At 36.6% G+C, this 18,486-nt stretch overlaps 1 protein-coding gene across 1 annotated transcript in view; it reads left to right on the plus strand.

Moving 5' to 3' along the window:
* The window catches only part of Svep1 (sushi, von Willebrand factor type A, EGF and pentraxin domain containing 1), a 176,936-nt gene that overhangs the window by 15,320 nt on the left and 143,130 nt on the right, over positions 1-18,486 (plus strand). Inside the window, exons 2-3 of the mRNA XM_063260974.1 lie at positions 10,852-11,107; positions 13,446-13,622. Of these exons, the coding sequence (XP_063117044.1) occupies positions 10,852-11,107; positions 13,446-13,622 (433 nt within the window). The remainder of the gene's footprint in view (positions 1-10,851; positions 11,108-13,445; positions 13,623-18,486) is intronic.

Below are 18,486 nucleotides of genomic sequence, written 5' to 3' on the forward strand. Positions count from 1 at the left end.
GCTAAACGCTACTGAGTTGTTTTTGTATAAACAATTGATATGTCAATTGAAATTATTTTATAAGTTTACTCATAATTTTTTTTAGACAGGGTCTCATTTGAATTCACGGCAATCCTCCTGTTTCAGCCTCCTGAAATCCTGCTTGGATTACTAGCATGTACCACCATGCCCAGTTATTTACTGAGTTTTATTTTTATGTGATAACAACTTAGCAATTTCCTTAAAAATGACACATTTCACCCTTATTACATTTGAATTCTAATGGCCTTGTTTTTGTTGTCTAGATTTTTTTCCCTTCACATTTACAGAGTGGAAGGTGGAAGTTAGCATGATTGGAAATTTGTTTGGTCTTTGCATGTTTGTTCTATTGCTTTTTACAGTTTGAATTAAGTCTACTACTTGTAATTCCTTTGCACACCATTTTCTGATTGTCTGTGCTACCCCTATGGGTCCATCTCAAAAATGATTTGTGTCCATGTCTAATAACAAAAGCATGTATGTGGATGGAAGAACCCTGTGACCATCAATCCACAGTCAAGTTGTTCTTTGACCTCCTGGTTCTTCTCTGATTTGGCCAGACTGTCATAAATTGCCTAAATGCGACGTGAGCCAACATTTTTTCCTTCTAGAATTTCGGTCTATGAAGCCTAAGTAAATACTTAAAACAAATGGGACACACAAAACATGATTCATTGAAGTTATAAGGTAAATAGAACAGCTCAGTAATTGCAAAATAGTAATTCCAGTTATACTTTTGACAGTGTTTTATTTTTGTTTGTTTTTAGTTGGTTTCTTTTGCAGCATCAAATAGCACAATTAGAAGACCCTACCATAGTGCTGGTATATAGATGAAATATTATATGTAACACAAGTATAGATTTAGTGATACATATTTGAATATATTTCTAAGAGTTTTCATTTCATGATTGCAGAATAGAATTTACTATAGCAAAAAACTTTAGCTAGAGTTTATTACTTTATTTTATATGTTGGACATACACCTAGTGAATATTATGGCATTTGTTTATTTACTTTTTCACTCTCTAGCTTCATAGTTATTTTTCATTAACAATAGAGAGAGAATGTAAGTTTCACTTCCCTCCATGGAGTACTTAATTGGGATACAGCCAAGAACATCAACACTAACTATAATTATGATGGGTTTAGTGCAGTGGAACGTGAGCGAGAATGCTAAAGTGAATCTATTTTATGCTCAGCAGAAGAATTTGGGAATGTTTAAGAGGACATAAATGCTTTTGTAAATTGTGAAGAACTAACAAGAAGTGACGATGGATATATTGGGAAGTGAAAAAGAATTACTAAAACTTCTCAAATTTTTGGCACAGCAAATATCAGGAGAGAATCGTGTGTTCCAAAACCCCCAAGTAGATGTTGTAGCTAGAAGAGAAGAGAGGGAAAAGGGGGGTAAGGAGAGCAGACACCGTAGAGGGGTGTGGTAGGAGCTGTGGCTATAACCATTTAGCATGAGGCACTTAAAATACTTGGAAGGAAGTTTAGTCTTTATTTGGTAAGTTTATAAATACTATCAGGATGTAGTGAACCATTTGATTTATATATTACCAGTAATATACCTGCATAGACATAAATACAGCGCATTCACATAGACATCCACACTGACATACATATATGTAGTAAAATCATTGTGTTTAGTCACCTAATTCAGTATTATTTAACATTATTCAATAGTATTGCTGCAATGATATTACACAATTGCTCTGCAGTTTCTTTAGTGTTCTGCTGCTGAAATTTTGTATCGTTTCCAATTTTTCATCATTGCAAATTGTCTTGGATACCCACATTCTTTTGATCATTTTTGTATGAATCCTCACGGGTATTTCCTTAAGATAGTCATAGCTATAGAATTTAAATTCAAATTAATGTAAAACTCTTAAGACCTTGTCAAACTGTACTCCAAATGTGACTAGTCTAGTTGACATAACCAATGGAAGCCTCTGTTTGCCTATATAGTTTACAGTTTTTAAATTAAAAAAAACTGGTCATTTGATAAGTCAAAATCTTATGCTACTATTTCTAGTTTACACTAGTTTGGTATTAATGAAGCTAAACCTCATTTTGGATTTTCTACAAACATTTTCCTGGTTTTTTTTTTTTTAGCCTTTGTGTGGTTTGATCAAAGTGTTCATTTTATAGTGCTGATGTTTTTCTTTTAATCTTCATTTAGAGATCTGCAATGTTCTTTATATCTTAAGGATATTAGTACTTTTTTGATATGTATGATGTACATGCTTTCCAGTTGGTTTCTTGTTTTCTAATTTTGATTTTTTAAAGAAGGTCCAGAATCATTAAGAATAGCAATACTTTCTTATTTAATTTGGATAGAAATTTCAAACCGATCTTAAATAATGGTGAAAATAATTAGGTTGTTGATTTATTCTTTATTTATTTGGGAAATATGCTGGGGTTTTCTTAGAGTTGAACATGGTTTCCATTTTCATTTCAAGACAGTTATCATTTAAGTGAGATCTATTTTTATTCCTAATATTTATTCACTGAGAGGAGCAGAAATTAATTTTACTAAATGTCTTTTTAATATTGCATTTTTTTGAAAATTTACACAGTGATTGTGCTGCATTAAACCAAAAGATGATTTTTAATCCATGTTTACACTGAAGCAATAAGTCATAATATAAGGAGGAAAGATCTTTTGAATATTACTTGATTTAGTTTGGTGGTATTTATTGGCTATTTTGTAGCTACATTTGTGATTGAGGTTCAAGAGCTTTCTATACAAAACTTTGCACTAAACGTCAGTTTGCATTTTAGAACCTGTTACTGTGGACAGTGTGGATTTCCAAGGCTTTCACTGTATTTTGAGCTTCCTCGCACTGTTTTCACACCAAGTCATTCTCCTCCCGCGCATTTCTCTTTCCATCTCTCTCTAAGAATTTCAGTTCTTGTTTTCACGTTGGCTTATATTTTTCCTTCTGGTACCATAGGCACCATTTTGTTAGCTCCTTTTCTTCTTATTTCAGTATTAAATGGTGTAATTTTCTAAAATCGTCAAGTTGATTTCACATTTCTTGAATTTACAAAGAGTCTCACAGCTCTCTCCGCACATTTTGTATTTGTTCATCCTACGGTGAGGGTAAACCTAATTTAACCTGCACTGTCCAGTGTAGCCACTAGCCACATTTGTGTTTAAGTCTAGATTAAGTAAAATTATTAATTCAGTTCTTCATTTGTAGTGTGTCATTTCAAATACTCCACAGCCACGTGTGACAGGTGCTACTATGTGGAACAGAGGAGTTAACCTGCCAGTCATGACAGCTTTATTAGTGCTGGGGTAGGTCATCAGTTGTCAAAGAAAGATCAGATATGGCTTATTTTGGCTATCTGCCTGGATTACTTGGGCTTGTTTTAACAACAGTAATAAATAGCAAAAGTTATAGTCTGAAGTTCCTGCACTTATTTTTCTCAGTTGCTTATTGTGTACTTCAAACACTATGAATATTCTTCATTTATGGTAAAGAAACGAGAAGAAAAAATGTTCAACTCTGTCTGGCTTTTTTTAATATTTTGCTCTAGATAAAAATAGTTAAAACTTAGATAAAATGTAAAACTTCCCTGTGAAAAACAGAACCAAATTCTAGAGAGCATTTAATTATATGTATTTAACAATAATAAAACACTAAAATGGAGATAAAAGATAAGGCAATAAAGAACAAACTGAAATGAAAACAAACTGAAAACCTGACAGGGACAAAAAGAGAACTAAATAAAATAAAGACACGTTATAACAAGAAAAATAAAATTCAGTGCCAGGAGTAATCATTAAATTAGAAGTAGAAGGAAAGAAGAGAAGAGATAGAAGAGGGCCTGAAATAAAGCTCAGCGGCACAAGTTCTTGCCTGGCAAGCACAAGGTCCTGAGTTCAATTTTGGGTACAAAAAAAATAAGGAGGAGGAGGAGGAGAGGGAGGAGGAGGAGGGAGAGGAGAAGGGCAAGGGGGAGGGAGGAGGGGGAGGGGAAATGAGGGAGGGGGAGGAGGAGAGGGGGAGGAGGGAGGAGAGGAAGAGCTGAGGAAGAAGAAGGAGGAAGAAGAAGAAGAAGAAGAAGAAGAAGAGGAGGAGGAGGAGGAGGAGGAGGAGGAGGAGGAGGAAGAGGAGCTTGGCACATTTTCACCAGATTTAGGAGATAAGATAAATTAAAACATGAAAAATTACCATAATATATGAAATCCAGAAAACTATGAGCAAACATAGTAACTTCTTTTCCTATAAATAATACTCAAAATTATACAACCACGAACATCACTTGAATAGTAGAATATTCATATTCAAAATATTAACTAACAAACGAAGATTGGTAAAATGTTAGTGTGGAGGATAAGGAAAGTATTATATGTAAATTACAGTGCCTCCTTCTATTTAATGTTTCCTAACAAGGAAAAAAATGTGTAAAGCAAAGTGGGGCCGTGGAATCATTTACAAAGTTTCAGCTCCTTAGTGCAGAGTAACTTTGGTATGGTCACAGTTGTTTTTAGCATAGAGTATTAAATTCTGTGAAGGCTAGGTAATTACCTCCTGTAGCTAATATCCTTACTGAACGCTGATCACAATGGGTAAATGCAGCCAAGACAGCATTGTAGTTAATCTACTAATTGAGTATTAATTAATAGAACTCAGCAACAAATATAGTTCCCCCTCCAGATGTGTTATGACCTCTCTTTGTTTCCTACATTTTTCTTAACAGCTGCCTCGCAACTGGACGTGGGGTGGGGGTAGGTGGAGTCTTGGGTAATGGTGATGGATCTCCGTTGTTAGAACGATGTTACACAACTGCATTTTTATCATTCTAGTCACTATTGCTGGACACGGGAAGCTTGCTTCCCTGCCAGATATTTACACAAGCTAATCAGAGGCTTGATACAATACAGATGGTGATAACCTTTTACCATCTGAAGTCCATATTGAGTTTTTCTTTGGCAGCAAAGAATTTGCCTCATTCAGTATTCTGAATCAAGAAAAAAAATGTGTTTCTTTTTCTTTTTTTTAAGTACACATTCACAGCACATAATAATGGCATTCATCATGAGGAGTTGATTCTTCTACATAAATCTTAAACCTTCCCTATCTCTTGGACCTTTTCCCTCTTGCAGAAGATCTATTTCCCTGTTTTTGAAATGCCTCATAAAAGTAGCATATGATGTAAATTATTTCAGGAATGCCAAAAAAAAAAAAAGTACCAAACTTCTACCACATTCCACAGATGTCACCACATCAATATACTTCTTAAATCTTGGTACGAAAAATATTTTTATTTAATTATGTTTTTACTCAAACATGACTAAGCACAAAGATGGGTCTGTAAATCATTTTCAGTAAGTCATCTGCATCTCCTCTATCAGTAAATTGCATTTTAAACCTCAGTCTTATGAAATGCTTTGCTGGGATAACCAGTCTCACCATTATTCTTGCCATTTTAAGCTTAGTATATTGTCTTGCCAACAGATTTAATGGTTCCTGTAAATATTCATCAGTTCTCTGCAGGAAGAAAAGGAAAATAAAATCACCACTTAAAGTGTTTTGTGTGTAATTACTAGTACAGCAACAAATCTCTGGTATATACTAACCTGGCTGTCAAAGAATATTATTACAAAGCTAAGGTTAATGTTCCAAAAGATAAGTTGTTTGCTTCAAAAGGAAAATGAAGGCACACTGTGTTTTTTCTTCCTGATACGAAACTATATAAATCACATACATTCTACCACAGACTCAAGACCAACTCACTCAGTTATCTTTCCCAGTGTATCCTAGAGTTTGCCCATTTATTCATTCATTGGATAAATTTTTACAAGCCCCTATTCTATCACACACACTATCAAGAGTACCACACTGAAAAAGAACATTTGCTTTTCTCCTCTTTTCCATGATTATTCTTATTTTTTACATTTTATTAGTACATTTTAGATATACATAATGATCACATTTATTATAGGGAATTTGTACCTTACATGATATATCTTTATTCTTCCCTTTCCCCCCAATCTCCTGTCCCTTCAACCCCTTTTTCTCTCTTTATTTACAAAAGTTTTGTTTACATTTTTCCCTTCTATTCTTATTTTCGTCTTGCATACACTTAATTGTCATGACTTTATGAAAGAGACAGAATTCAAAATAGGCAGAAGTATCATAGGTGTGTTGCTGGAAGTGAGATATTTTTCTGAGTGTAACAACTAGAAAGAAAGAGAATTTATTGCTTAGTCACAAGCAAAGATGATTTAAATACAACTTGTCACACCCTAGAGAACTAGAATTTGGAGCCACCCCTCAACTGCAAAAGTACAGTCTCAAAGACATGTAAAGTGATGCCTTATTTGTGTCACCCATAATGTATAACTGGACTTTTCCACAGAGATGACACTGGATGAAAATATGTGTCTCTCTGTGTGTGTCCGCACTTCAGTTCACTCCATTTATTCATATACGTACACATAAATGTGTATATATTATACTTGATACATTGTTATTTTTATTGATATTCAAGCTTCCCTTTGGCCACTAGGCTCTTCCACTTGGCTCCTGGTTCTCTTTGAAAGACTTTAACAGCTCCTTTGCTTTTTGTCATGACAAGATGTCCAACCTCACCTTCTACATTTTCTGGCCTCACTTGGAATCAAATATTTCTTCAAGAATTTCTGGCTTTTTCTAGTGGGCCATGGTGTTACGAAACTGTAGACAGGAATGTAGAGATGAGCCTTCTACTGGAGCTAAACCATGGCTCAGTCTTTGCATGTGTGTGTGTGCATGCACTCATGTGTGTGTGTGCATGCACTCGTGTGTGAGTGTGCACATGCATATCAAGAGCACTTATGCTCTTGATACTGCTGTATCTTCGGGATAGTTTACTAGAAGCAAGATTACTGGGTTAAATGATTAGAAAAATTTCAATGAAGTATTAGTTGAATCAGTAGGAGAAACAAGATAGACCCTTCCTGTGAGCCAGCTGGTAATCAGGCTAGGAGACAGGAAGAGCCAAGCTTCTTGCCCCCTTAAGCAACTGGCTGATTCAGAAGAATGAAGACTGAGTTGATAGCAACTGAAATTTTTTAAAAAACTTAATATTGTTGAATTGACTTTTCAGGCCTAAAAGCTGGTAGTCTGAGCATCTGTTTAGAGGATAACAATATGCAGTAAAGCAACCATGGTAAATTTTCTTCTGTCTTATTTTTAAAATCCAATATTGTTCTCATTGTTTTATTTTGCTACATTTTGCTGTTTTACTTTGTTTAGTGTTCTGCTTTTATTGGATTTATTCTGTTCTGTTTTGTTTGATTTTATTCTGTCTGATGGTATGGGCAGCATTTTAAAGATAACAAGAGGCATTATGGTAGCAACAGTTGATTTCCTATTATCTTGTTTTGAAGTCCTATATCAATTTCACTGATTTGTTTTGATTGGCATTATTCTGTTTTTATTTTATTCTCTTTAAAATTAAAAAAGGAATTTTATAAGCTGACCTTCAAACACAATTGGAAAGGGGGAATTTTGAAATCAACCAGTTATGTGTTAGCCAGTAACAGATAAATAGATCAATAGAATAGAAACTATAACTATGGGGAAACTGGATAAATCAATAGATAATTTTGGGAAAATTATTTATCTAGTTGAATAAAAATAATGATAATCTCACATCAAAGACACACACTAACAGCACACATACACAAAGCTGTGTGATTGCTGGGGATAGAGGAAAAGGAAAGTTGGGAGGTACAGTTTCTTCTTGAAATAATGGGAGTTCTGTAATTATATAGTGGTACTGAATGCACAACATTGTGAATATACTAAAATCCACTGAAGTGTACACTTGATGGTGTACTTTATGTGACATGAATCTTATTTAAAAAGTCTTTCAAAATGTGCTTAAACATAAAAATATTAGTGTGAAGTACACAAGAATGTTAGGCTTGGATAGTGAAATTTTCTAAAGCAAGCTATAGGGAAGAGACAGGACATAAGAATGACTGAACTCTTTGCTTGAGCAACTGCTAGATTGCTACAGGGGCTGTTCTTTATTGAGAAATGTTTACTAAGTATGCTGTGTTTGCCTAGTATTGCTCTAGATTCTGGAAATAGAGGGATTGAAAAAATAGATTTAAAAAACACCTGCCTTCAAGAACGTCACATTTGGGGAAGCCAGGTGTCTATTTGAAGCTGTCCCTACCCTTGAAATTCTGGGCCGTCATCTCTGAATATCTTTGAGCCATGTTGCTAAGGGGTTAGATGAAGTGACTTCTTTCTTTTCATTCCTAGCCTTTATCACTAGCCCTTGCCTCTCCCTCTAAATATGTGGGGATGGCAGGATTCCAAAAGATATACTCTACTACTTTCCAAGATACCGCAAGGCTCCACTGGGAACAGAAACTATGTATGTAGAAGGTATAATATTTCACCAAGTGCTGGTTAAAAATTTTTTAATTCTCTACTTTTGTACTAAGTGTAACTTATACTTTGAGATGTCAGTGCACCTGATGACAGAAAGCTCCATCTAGATGATTCCATAAGAACTGAAAATATGAAGTTTCTCAACTATTTCACTTTTGAAAACTGAGTCATATTTTTGAGTTCTTTCTCTTATCTTCCTCCCTGTAGTTGAGCCTATGCTGCAGGGCTTGTGCAGAGCTGCGTGGGATGGAGGGTGTTTATCTCTCAGTTCTGACATGGCCTACACTTTCTTCCTGATATGTATAATTGTCTCATCAGTCATGATGGTCATCACCGGTCATTGGCAAGTCTGTTGGCTAGTTTGATGCTGCCATCTCCTGGTGCTCCTAGGTTCTTCTTATATTGATACTGTTGAAGGAGATACATCTCTGTCTGGGGTTCGGCTCACGTGGTCCATGGTGTCTTCCATTGTCATCCGTTGCCATTCCCATACTATATAGCAAAACTTTCAATTCTGCAATTCCCATCTCCATCTTATGTCTCTTTAGAAAAACTGAAGACTCCTCGGGTCCATCTTTTCTTTTTTACGTATCTATTCTCTATTGTTGTACGTCTTTGTGATCCAGGGCACATCTGCAGGGCATCAGCTATCCTGAATATCCAGAAGCAAAGAGGACCTATGGATCCCATCCCTTAGCAAATGTTACCAATCATTTCTTCATGTGACTGAGGCAGGGGTGTACAGGGATTGGTAGAAACATCAAGACCTCTTAGTAACATCTAGCATATCTTGGTCTCTCTCCCTCTATTCCATAGAAGTTCTTTTTTATTGGGATGATGAGTAAAACTTACACTTATCAAGCATTCATAGCAAGTCTTCTGTCCTTCATCATGACAGCAACTGTCTATATTTTAAGAGCCAAGACCTTAAATACTGTTGACTCCACAGCAGTGTGCATATTTGGAAAATGTCTCTGTTGCTATCTCACACATTATTCTGTCACAAAAATCACCCTCTACCTTTCTTTAGTGTGTTCCCTTCTGCACCATTTTCCTTGCTATCTCGTGGTTTTGGAGAAAGAGTGAATTGTTTGAATACCTATTCTGAAACCATTGGCTTTCCAGATGTTCTCCAGAGTCGTTTTAAGTTTATTTTTCTTTAAATTCTGGCTTAATGGCTTTAATTAGTTTATAAGCATTAACAAAATTTACCCAGAGATTATTGGATTATAATTGGAATCTGTTAAGTCTATATTAATTGGAGATTACTTTCTCCAGATGTAAATCTTATCTGAGAGAATCTGGAACTTATAGTGAACCCACCCACCTAAATGTGAATAACGTGTCAAACTTTTTTAAAAATCACAATAATTTAACTTTAACAAAACATAGGATACATTGTTGCTATTCTTACCTGCAATCTGGAAAACCTGTAGCATTTTTCAGATTATTTCCTAATAAACATGAATTCCTAGTTCCAAAGTTCTAAAGAACTTAGTAAACATGAATTCCAAGTTCTAAAGAACTTGCTGAAAAATATACCCTGGCAATTTTTATCCTTCCTACCTAACTGTAATGGAAAACAAAAGGAGCAAATGGAATTACAGGGCCCTTGGGGTTCTCATGGGCTATGACTTGATGTCACAAAGCAATAATGGCAGTAAAGAGAATCCTACTTAAAAGGTCCCATTATTTTCTTCCATTTGTAAGAAATGGATGGTGTGTGACATTGTAAAGCAGAGTTCATGTATCCTAAAGTAATAAAGTGTTGGATTTAGTGAGTTAATGTTTTCTCATGAAGAAAGAACATAGCCAAAACCAGCTGATTTTATGCTAATACTGGGTGGTCCAAAAGACATGAAGAATTGAAGCGATTCCATGTTTTTGAAAGAGCAGTGGAAAAACAAATATAGGAAGCAAGTCAGCCGTAATTAACTCTGGAAGAGACACATTTTGTTAAATTTTCTCCCTATAAGCCTAAAAATTGGATTTTTAATGAGGTAGATAAATGATAGCTGATATATAGACAGAGAGATGTGATTGGAAATAAATGTGTAGGATTCATGTTTGGTTCTCAAAAGAGCTTGGTGATCAATAAAAGATAGTTTAAAATATGAAATGATATTAATTTCAAAATTAATAATATAAATGCTTTGGGAGTTTTATTAGTAACCTCCATAGTGACAGTGATTCTGATGATGCTGATGACATATTTTAGATACTTTGAGAATTATTATGTCTCTATGAGACACTCATCACAGATTTTGGTCTATGTCCATTTCTATTTTATCTCCCTGAGTTTATTCTATTTGATTCACATCATCCTAGCTGATGTGAAGTGCCAGTGGGCTGCCTTAGATCGGAAGGAACCATACAGCAAGCAACACAGTGCAAACTCAGTCTAATTTTTCCTATTTCTTTACAGCAAATCCTTCGCCATGCTAGAGAAAACTCAACAAAAGTTATCTTTCTCATTACTGATGGATATTCCAATGGAGGAGATCCTAGACCAGTTGCAGCATCGCTGAGAGACTTGGGGGTGGAGATTTTCACGTTTGGCATATGGCAAGGAAACATTCGAGAACTGAATGACATGGCTTCCTCTCCAAAGGAGGAACATTGCTACCTGCTACACAGTTTTGAAGAATTTGAGGCTTTAGCTCGCCGAGCATTGCATGAAGGTAACAAAACCTAATAACACAGCAAAAGAACCTTATCTTCTCTATCACTTGCCTGAAAACCACTGAAGAGTAATATTAAATCCTTACCAGATTTTTTGCTGAGCATAATGGCTGCATATGCTCTATGCATCATCAGATATTCTGAGCTTCATAGAGATAACATTTTATCCTTGGAACAAGAGAATGTTTTGTTTCTTAACATCCATGATAGACTTCCACTAATATATCCATACACTCCCATCTAGAACTGTTAGGATCACTGCAATGAATTAAGGTATGTTTTGAGCCCACACACGGAGTCGGAAGACTTAACTTAGACCTCATTTACAGTTATGTGGACTGATGAAGTAAATATTTAGAGACATGCATGGTGAATCTTAGCAGAATTCTTCCAGAAATACACATAAAGATATAAGAACAACAAATCACACATGTTTCTTGCCCTGAAAATTTTAGGACAAATATCCCTTTTATATAAGCTTAAGAGCATCAATCCTAAAATGACCATCTACAAATGCATACATTAGAGCTCTTTGTGCAGCACTTATAAGAACATTTAGTTGTATATTTTAAAGATGAACTTTCCTATCACAGTATGGCTCTGTGTCTGTGTGAGCCAGGAGAACAGAATGAGGACTGCAATGAGATGACAGAAGTTCTAGGGTTGTGAGGAATTAGACTTGGTCCGTTCAGGTCTCCATGTGAAAGATTCCATCCCTGGGAGATATCATGGCAGCACAAGATGCCGAAGAATTAGTTTCGGAGGTTGATTTGCTGAGACAGGGTCTTGCACTATAGTTCAAGCTGGCCTCGAACTTACTATGTAGCTTTGAACTCATGTACTATGTAGCTTCTGCTCATGATGATCTTCCTGCTTCAGGTTCCCATGTTTGTACCACCACACCCAGCTAATTAGTAATATTCATAATATGCAGTTTAGCTCAACAGTATTTCCAAGAGAAGAGTTAACAATGAATTGTCAGGCTATAGCTATTAGCAAAAAGGATTTAGTAGTTCTCTAAGGCAAGATGCTGGCAAAAGTTACTGGAATTAGGAATTCCAGTAGAGTGAGGGAAACTTAGGGTTTGGATTACTGTTATACAACAGAATTTTGGAAGACTCCACATTTATTACACTTAATTAATACGTAGAATAAGTTTCCAGAATTGGTGAAGATAAACTCTGTTTTAACTGGAAAAACATAATCAAAAGAAATGAGCCTCATTCCGCTGTCTCTGTGTTCTTTGAAGGTACTTTCATTTTTCATGAATCCACTTTTTGGTTTTAAAACTATATTTCTAGCCATTCTTAGCAGACATTGGTTGCAGAATGGTAGCTTTCCCCATATGTAATTTATCCACTTAGCTCTTGTCAGACTTAAATGCTAGAGCCTCAGTATTGACAGCTAGGTTTTCTTGCTCCCTAAATTGCTCTGTTGCCAAATACGCTTGTGGTTCTTTGTCTCAGGGCTGTCCTAAGGCACCCAATTGTGGTTCTTTGACTCACACCACAGTTTATTTTGTGAAGTTTCAATAGGGTGCCTGGTTGTGCTAGTCTCTCTATTGAAGCTATAGCCTTCCCTTTGACCCTGCTATTCAGTCCTAATGCAGAAGTGCAGATGTTCCATAATTAAGGCCATCACCAATTTCCTTCCCAGGTGTGACTGCAGCCTATGTCTTGCTAATAGCCACTTGAGTTCCTACCCTGGGCCCATCCCTACTTCTGGACCTATCATGGCTCAAATAATCAGAATAGTCTCTATTTCTGTAACCTGTGTTACTGTGCTTAAAAAGAAAGACTAGATTTAACTTAGGATATGTTGTTATTTACATTTTCAAGCAAATAATTACAGACATAATTGTACTCATTCTAAAATCAGTAGCTCACAGTCAACACCCTTATGCAGAGGTCAAGGCTGTGGCTTTATTTCTAACTTGAACAAGGATTTTGGAAATGTGGTTACTGCTGTCTGACCTCATATGGAGTCAGTGGAACATTGTCAGTTTAGAAGCAGAGAAACGAACTGAAGAACTGACTGTGTTACTTCCTCCTGCATCTGGCGATTCCTCCCTAAAGTACTTAATTTCTTCCTGACCCTGCATGACCTTGGGAACTTATGATGAGGTCCCAGACTGAAATAACTGGCTGAAACAAATTCCCAGAGTGTGGTGGTGCAAATAACACTCTCGTATTTGGGTTGGAGTAGAGAGCAGAAGGAAGTTAGACAGATGGGAAAAAATACTTTCTTCAACTTGTGCTTACATTTTAAAGACTAATGAGCATAATCTTCAACTGTTAATCATTTCATTAATTACCCTCTGTCATGCGTTATTGATAGATCTACCTTCTGGGAGTTTTATTCAAGAGGACATGTCACACTGCTCATATCTTTGTGAAGCTGGCAAAGACTGCTGTGACCGAATGGCAAGCTGTAAATGTGGGACCCACACAGGTCAATTTGAATGCATCTGTGAAAAGGGCTATTATGGGAAAGGTCTGCAGTATGAATGCACAGGTGAGTCTCCAGTTGGTGTGTCACTATATCGGCTATCTGTCACTATGCCACAAATGATCCCCAAAAGGAATGTCTTAAAATAATGCATGTTTATTACTGCTGGTAGGTCTGGATCAACGGGACAGCTCTATGGTGTCAGCTGTCATGGATCATGCATTACCATCAGCTATGGGTTGAATAGGGAACTCTACAGATATCATCTGTGTCTTTTATTTGTAATTAATCTAACTAGCAAAACCTGTTCTCTGGCTACCTCAACCAAAATATGCCCCCATCTCCCCATGAGATTGAAGCTAATGGGATCCCCTTCCCTTACCCACACAAACCTTGTTTGTCCCGCCCTGCTCAAAAATAAAAAAATGTAGTTCACTTTATGAACTTTTGGCTCCTCACAAGCCCCCACAAAAGGGCGTTAGAAAGTGCCATCACTTCAAAATAGAATTTACTTCCTCAACTTTTGCAACGTCACCTTCTCTAAATCCTCTTCCAAGAAGATCTTTCTGTTTTATTAGAGAGGCATTCTTAGGATTCTTGTGTTCTGTGTTGTATTTTAGGAAATAGCTAATATTTACAAGTAGTATGTGGTTTTTCTGTATTGGACAGCATTTTGTTTATTCTGTTTTTACCTTAAAAAGCAAATTTAAAAAAAAAATTTACAGCATGTCCATGATTTGCTGTTTTGGGAAACTGTATTCCCATGGAAATTAACGCCCACTAGGAAAATACAGGGGCTTTCGATTTGCTTCCTTCTGCACCACGCAGTTGCTCACTGCTTGTTGCATATGAGAGTTGATTTATTGTGCCACTTGGTAGGTCAGCCTGCTCTGCGGGTTCTCTCTCCTTTAGCCAGCGTGTCTTCTGTCTTCTTTTCTCATTCTCTTCGTGGAAGGTTTCTTCTTGTGCCATTCTTTTACTCTCCTTTATTCTTGTTATCCCTCGACTCACTTCCCTTCATTTGTCCTCCCTCCCCTGGCTCTGGTCCCGGTTGGCAGACACATCCCTGCCAGGTCCAACATTCGCCTTCACCCAGCAGAGTCACTGCTGTCTTGGCTGAGCTCTCACCCTCATCCAGCAGGATTTCTCACTTAAGCAGAACAGAAGTGGGGGGTGGGGTGGGGATCAACCCGACTGCCTCTGAGTTGGCAAAGTGCCTCCTCTTGTTTTTCCCTCCCCTTGAATCTTCCCACACTCCCATCAGCAGCCCAGCTTGGCTCTCTCTCCAACACTCCCTCCCTCACGCCTCCCATCCTAACCCACCAAATACAGGCAGAAAATCTCCTTTTTGTTGCTCCATGCTGCAGTCAGCATGTCTGCTTTCGGTGTGGTCTTGACCACACCATTCCCTGCCAACAAGCCACCATCATCACTGTGCAGCTGCTGGCTGGCCTCAGCCACTTTGCCGCAGGTCCCATTGCCCCAAGGCACTAGAAGCTTGCATCCCAGGGGTGTGCCAGAGGAACAGTGAAAATGGCAGTTTATAAACCCACTGCTCTCCGTTACCCAAGTAGCTTTGGCTGCTACCACTGTTACATTCCAAGATGAAAGGTACAGTAGTCTATAAAATGTAGGCAGTTGAGTGGAATTGTCATTAAAGTGTCAGTAGAGAGGACACCAAGCCTTTTGTTGTTGGTTCTAGCCAAGAACACCATGCATTAACAGATTAGTTTACCCACACCTTTTCTTAAGCGAGTAAACCTCAGTTTAATGCTTTTTGACTACACAATTTAAATCAGAATAGTTGCATCAATATAAATGTTCATACTGTCCTCTTTAGCATTTATTTCTAAAAAATTAGGAAAAGTTACATGGTGCTCCAATATGTTTACGGTGATTGTGTAGTTGCAAGGAGACAAAATTCATTACTGGCTTTTCTGTCATGCTAGAAGCTAAGAGCAAAGTAATAAATCATGTCCTTCTTATGGCATGAAACACTCATTATCAGACTTTTCTTCCTAAAATGCAAAAGAAACAGTAGCTCTAAATCATCTAACCTAGCAACTCTGAACTCAGTGAGCCCCTTTTAGAATTCATTTAGTCAACAAATGTTACTGAGAACCGTTGTCATATTGAGCCCTGTGCAATGTGCTAAGTAGAGGTTCAGTTGTGAAAGCAAAGTTGTAGTCACATCCTTCTTGAAATAGACCATCTAACCATACAAATCAAATTTGTAACTGCAAACTGTGATATGTGCTATGAAATAAAAATGCCAGGGGTATGAAGAACAGACTCCAGGGAAGGCTAAAATAATCTCTAAGCTCAGAGCTGCAGGATGACTAGGCCATATTTATTTTATCACTCAAGGAGAAGAGATCAGCATTTACTCTGAATAGTTGGAATGCTGCATATTTATCCCCATTGTAGAAACAGTGCCTTTCACAAGGAAATTGTTCCTTTTTCAAGCCAGAGGAACTTCAGAGATTATCTGCTTTAAACTGCTCTTCGTGCAAGAGGAAATTGAGGTCTCAAGAGAGATGAAATTTTGCTCAAATTGATACACCCAACTATCAGTAGAAACCAAGGAGGGACCCAGGACATTTTTCCCTAAGTCCCTGTTTCCATGAGATCACTTGGCTTATTTTTGTCTATATTTGAAAATAACTTTCTGAATGTATTGCTTGCCAGATATCCTGGACATAGAACTGTGCTAGAAACGTTTAAAAATTTAGAAAGATCTGGCTCAAATTCAGCTCCTGCAAATTACAAACTAAGCAGCTTTGGATGACTTTGTTTCTTCTGTAAAATGAACTAACCAGTGTCATAATTTTACATTGACACCTACATAGATACGTACATAGATCCACATGTGTATCTACGTATATGGGTTTATATATATGTGCATATATGTATATGCTTTGCACCCATGTGTACAAAGTTGAGTTAATTGAGAAAAGGTAGAAAAGTGTTGTTTTCTAGATGTATTATTGGTATTTCTTTTTTTATTCTTCATCTATAGAAGTTGTTTGGACAGTTACAATGATGATAAGGTGATCGATAATGTTACAGCAATAATAACATAACAACTTATAAGCATATATAATAGCATTTCTGTATTTGATATAGATCCATCATAGTTACTATGGGCCAGAAACTGCTTTAATATTTATAGTAACTCTCTGAAGAATTGTTCCTTTTTCTATATAAGGAAACTAAAAGTTTGGAAGTTTAAATAGTGGAGGCATGCATCTGATCAAAATGCATTTTAAGCATTGGAACACAAAAAAAGAAAATGTAAAATTCGGGGAAGGGATGGGTAAAGGTAAGTGATGAAAGTGTGAGAAACAAAGAATATTACCTAAGCAAGTAAAACCACTAAAATGAAACCCATCAACCTATGCATGCACTAAAAAAAATGAGTGGGAAACAAAACTTAAGTAACTTGTTCAAAGTCATGTGGCTAGTCAAGCATAGATAGGAGCTCAAGTTGTCTGGTTCCAGGCCCTACAGACCAGACAGAAAGAAAGAGAGATAGACATTTAATAAATGTATACTCACTACTAAAAACACAATTTCAAATTCTAAATATTAGTTTTTTCCTAAAAGATCATCAATATGTAATCATTTTCAACCTACAGAACAGTAACTTCACACACTTCAACCTATTACTTGTAAGGAAAAGAACAGAATAAATTATATAAAACAAAAATCTGGTTATGTCACACTCATGCTTAACATTTCTTAATTATGGCCCATTTACAGAGTAAACTCAGGCTTCTTACTGTGATGTAAAGGTTTTGCATTATTTGATTCCTTTGAGCTAAGAGCCAGTACCAGTTACAGCTCCCTTTAAATACTATGCTTTGTTATTCCCCAGAATTTGTTTCATGTTTCTTCTGACTCTTTTTTCCTACCGTATGTGTGTCCTTCCTTTACCAGATTAGTGACTCAGAAAAGCAGTGACTTTCTAATCCATTTGTATTCCTACTACCTGCTTTTGGAGATCATGCTAAATGCTAGAGAAAAAATATAGATAAGAAGTCAACTTTAATACCAGAATTTTCAGTGGATAGGAGCTCATTACTGAAATCTTAGGTAATTCCGTGGTTACTTTGCCTGCTGTGGGCACCATAGAATCCCTAGTGCAAAAGCACATGGTAAGACAATTTTCAAAGTCATTTGATTTATTTGAAAGCATAATATTTACATTTGGTTAACCTTTGCCAACAATAAATTAAATATGACATCCAATTGATTTACTAGAGTAGTCATTTTAATGGGTAGATCATTGAATCAGTTGTGACTATCCAGCAAACTCTTATAAATCCAAGTATTTGCAGCTGTCCTGGATTTTCTCTGAAGGGATTTGAGAGACGCAGAGCTTAGAGACAATAGACATCTTGAAGACACTGCTCTTGTACAAAAACTGACTTCATTCAGCAAGCTTGGAATGAGCAGATTGAAAATTATTCCTGGCTGGAGGCCAACCATAAGGCTCGGGTAACTTGAGTCCAAGCTCCAGTTGTATTATTTTCCATCAAAGGAGGATACCCTGTAGAAATAGATACACTAAAACATTTATGTAGGACTATCTTCTTGTGTGTGTACATAAATGCAAATATATCCCTGCTGCTTCCCTACACACACACACACACACACACACACACACACACACACACACACATCTTCCTGTCTAAACATTATATCATTTATTTGGAAACAGAGAGGAGTAATTCCTCTAGAAATTCTTGAATGGAAACCAAACCATTTGGAAATCTTGTTCTCTATCCAGAATTTAAGTGACCCCCCACACACACCCTGATTCCCAATGGTACCTAGTAATGAATTTGTAAGGTGTAAGGAATTTGTGCAATATATTCCTCTTTGCTTTTTATGAAAGAATGTTGACACTAGTTCCCATTAACAGAAG

Source organism: Cavia porcellus, unplaced genomic scaffold (genome assembly GCF_034190915.1).
Source record: "Cavia porcellus strain 051 isolate PalLab524CR breed Dunkin Hartley unplaced genomic scaffold, mCavPor4.1 scaffold_1, whole genome shotgun sequence".
Lineage (NCBI taxonomy): Eukaryota > Metazoa > Chordata > Mammalia > Rodentia > Caviidae > Cavia > Cavia porcellus.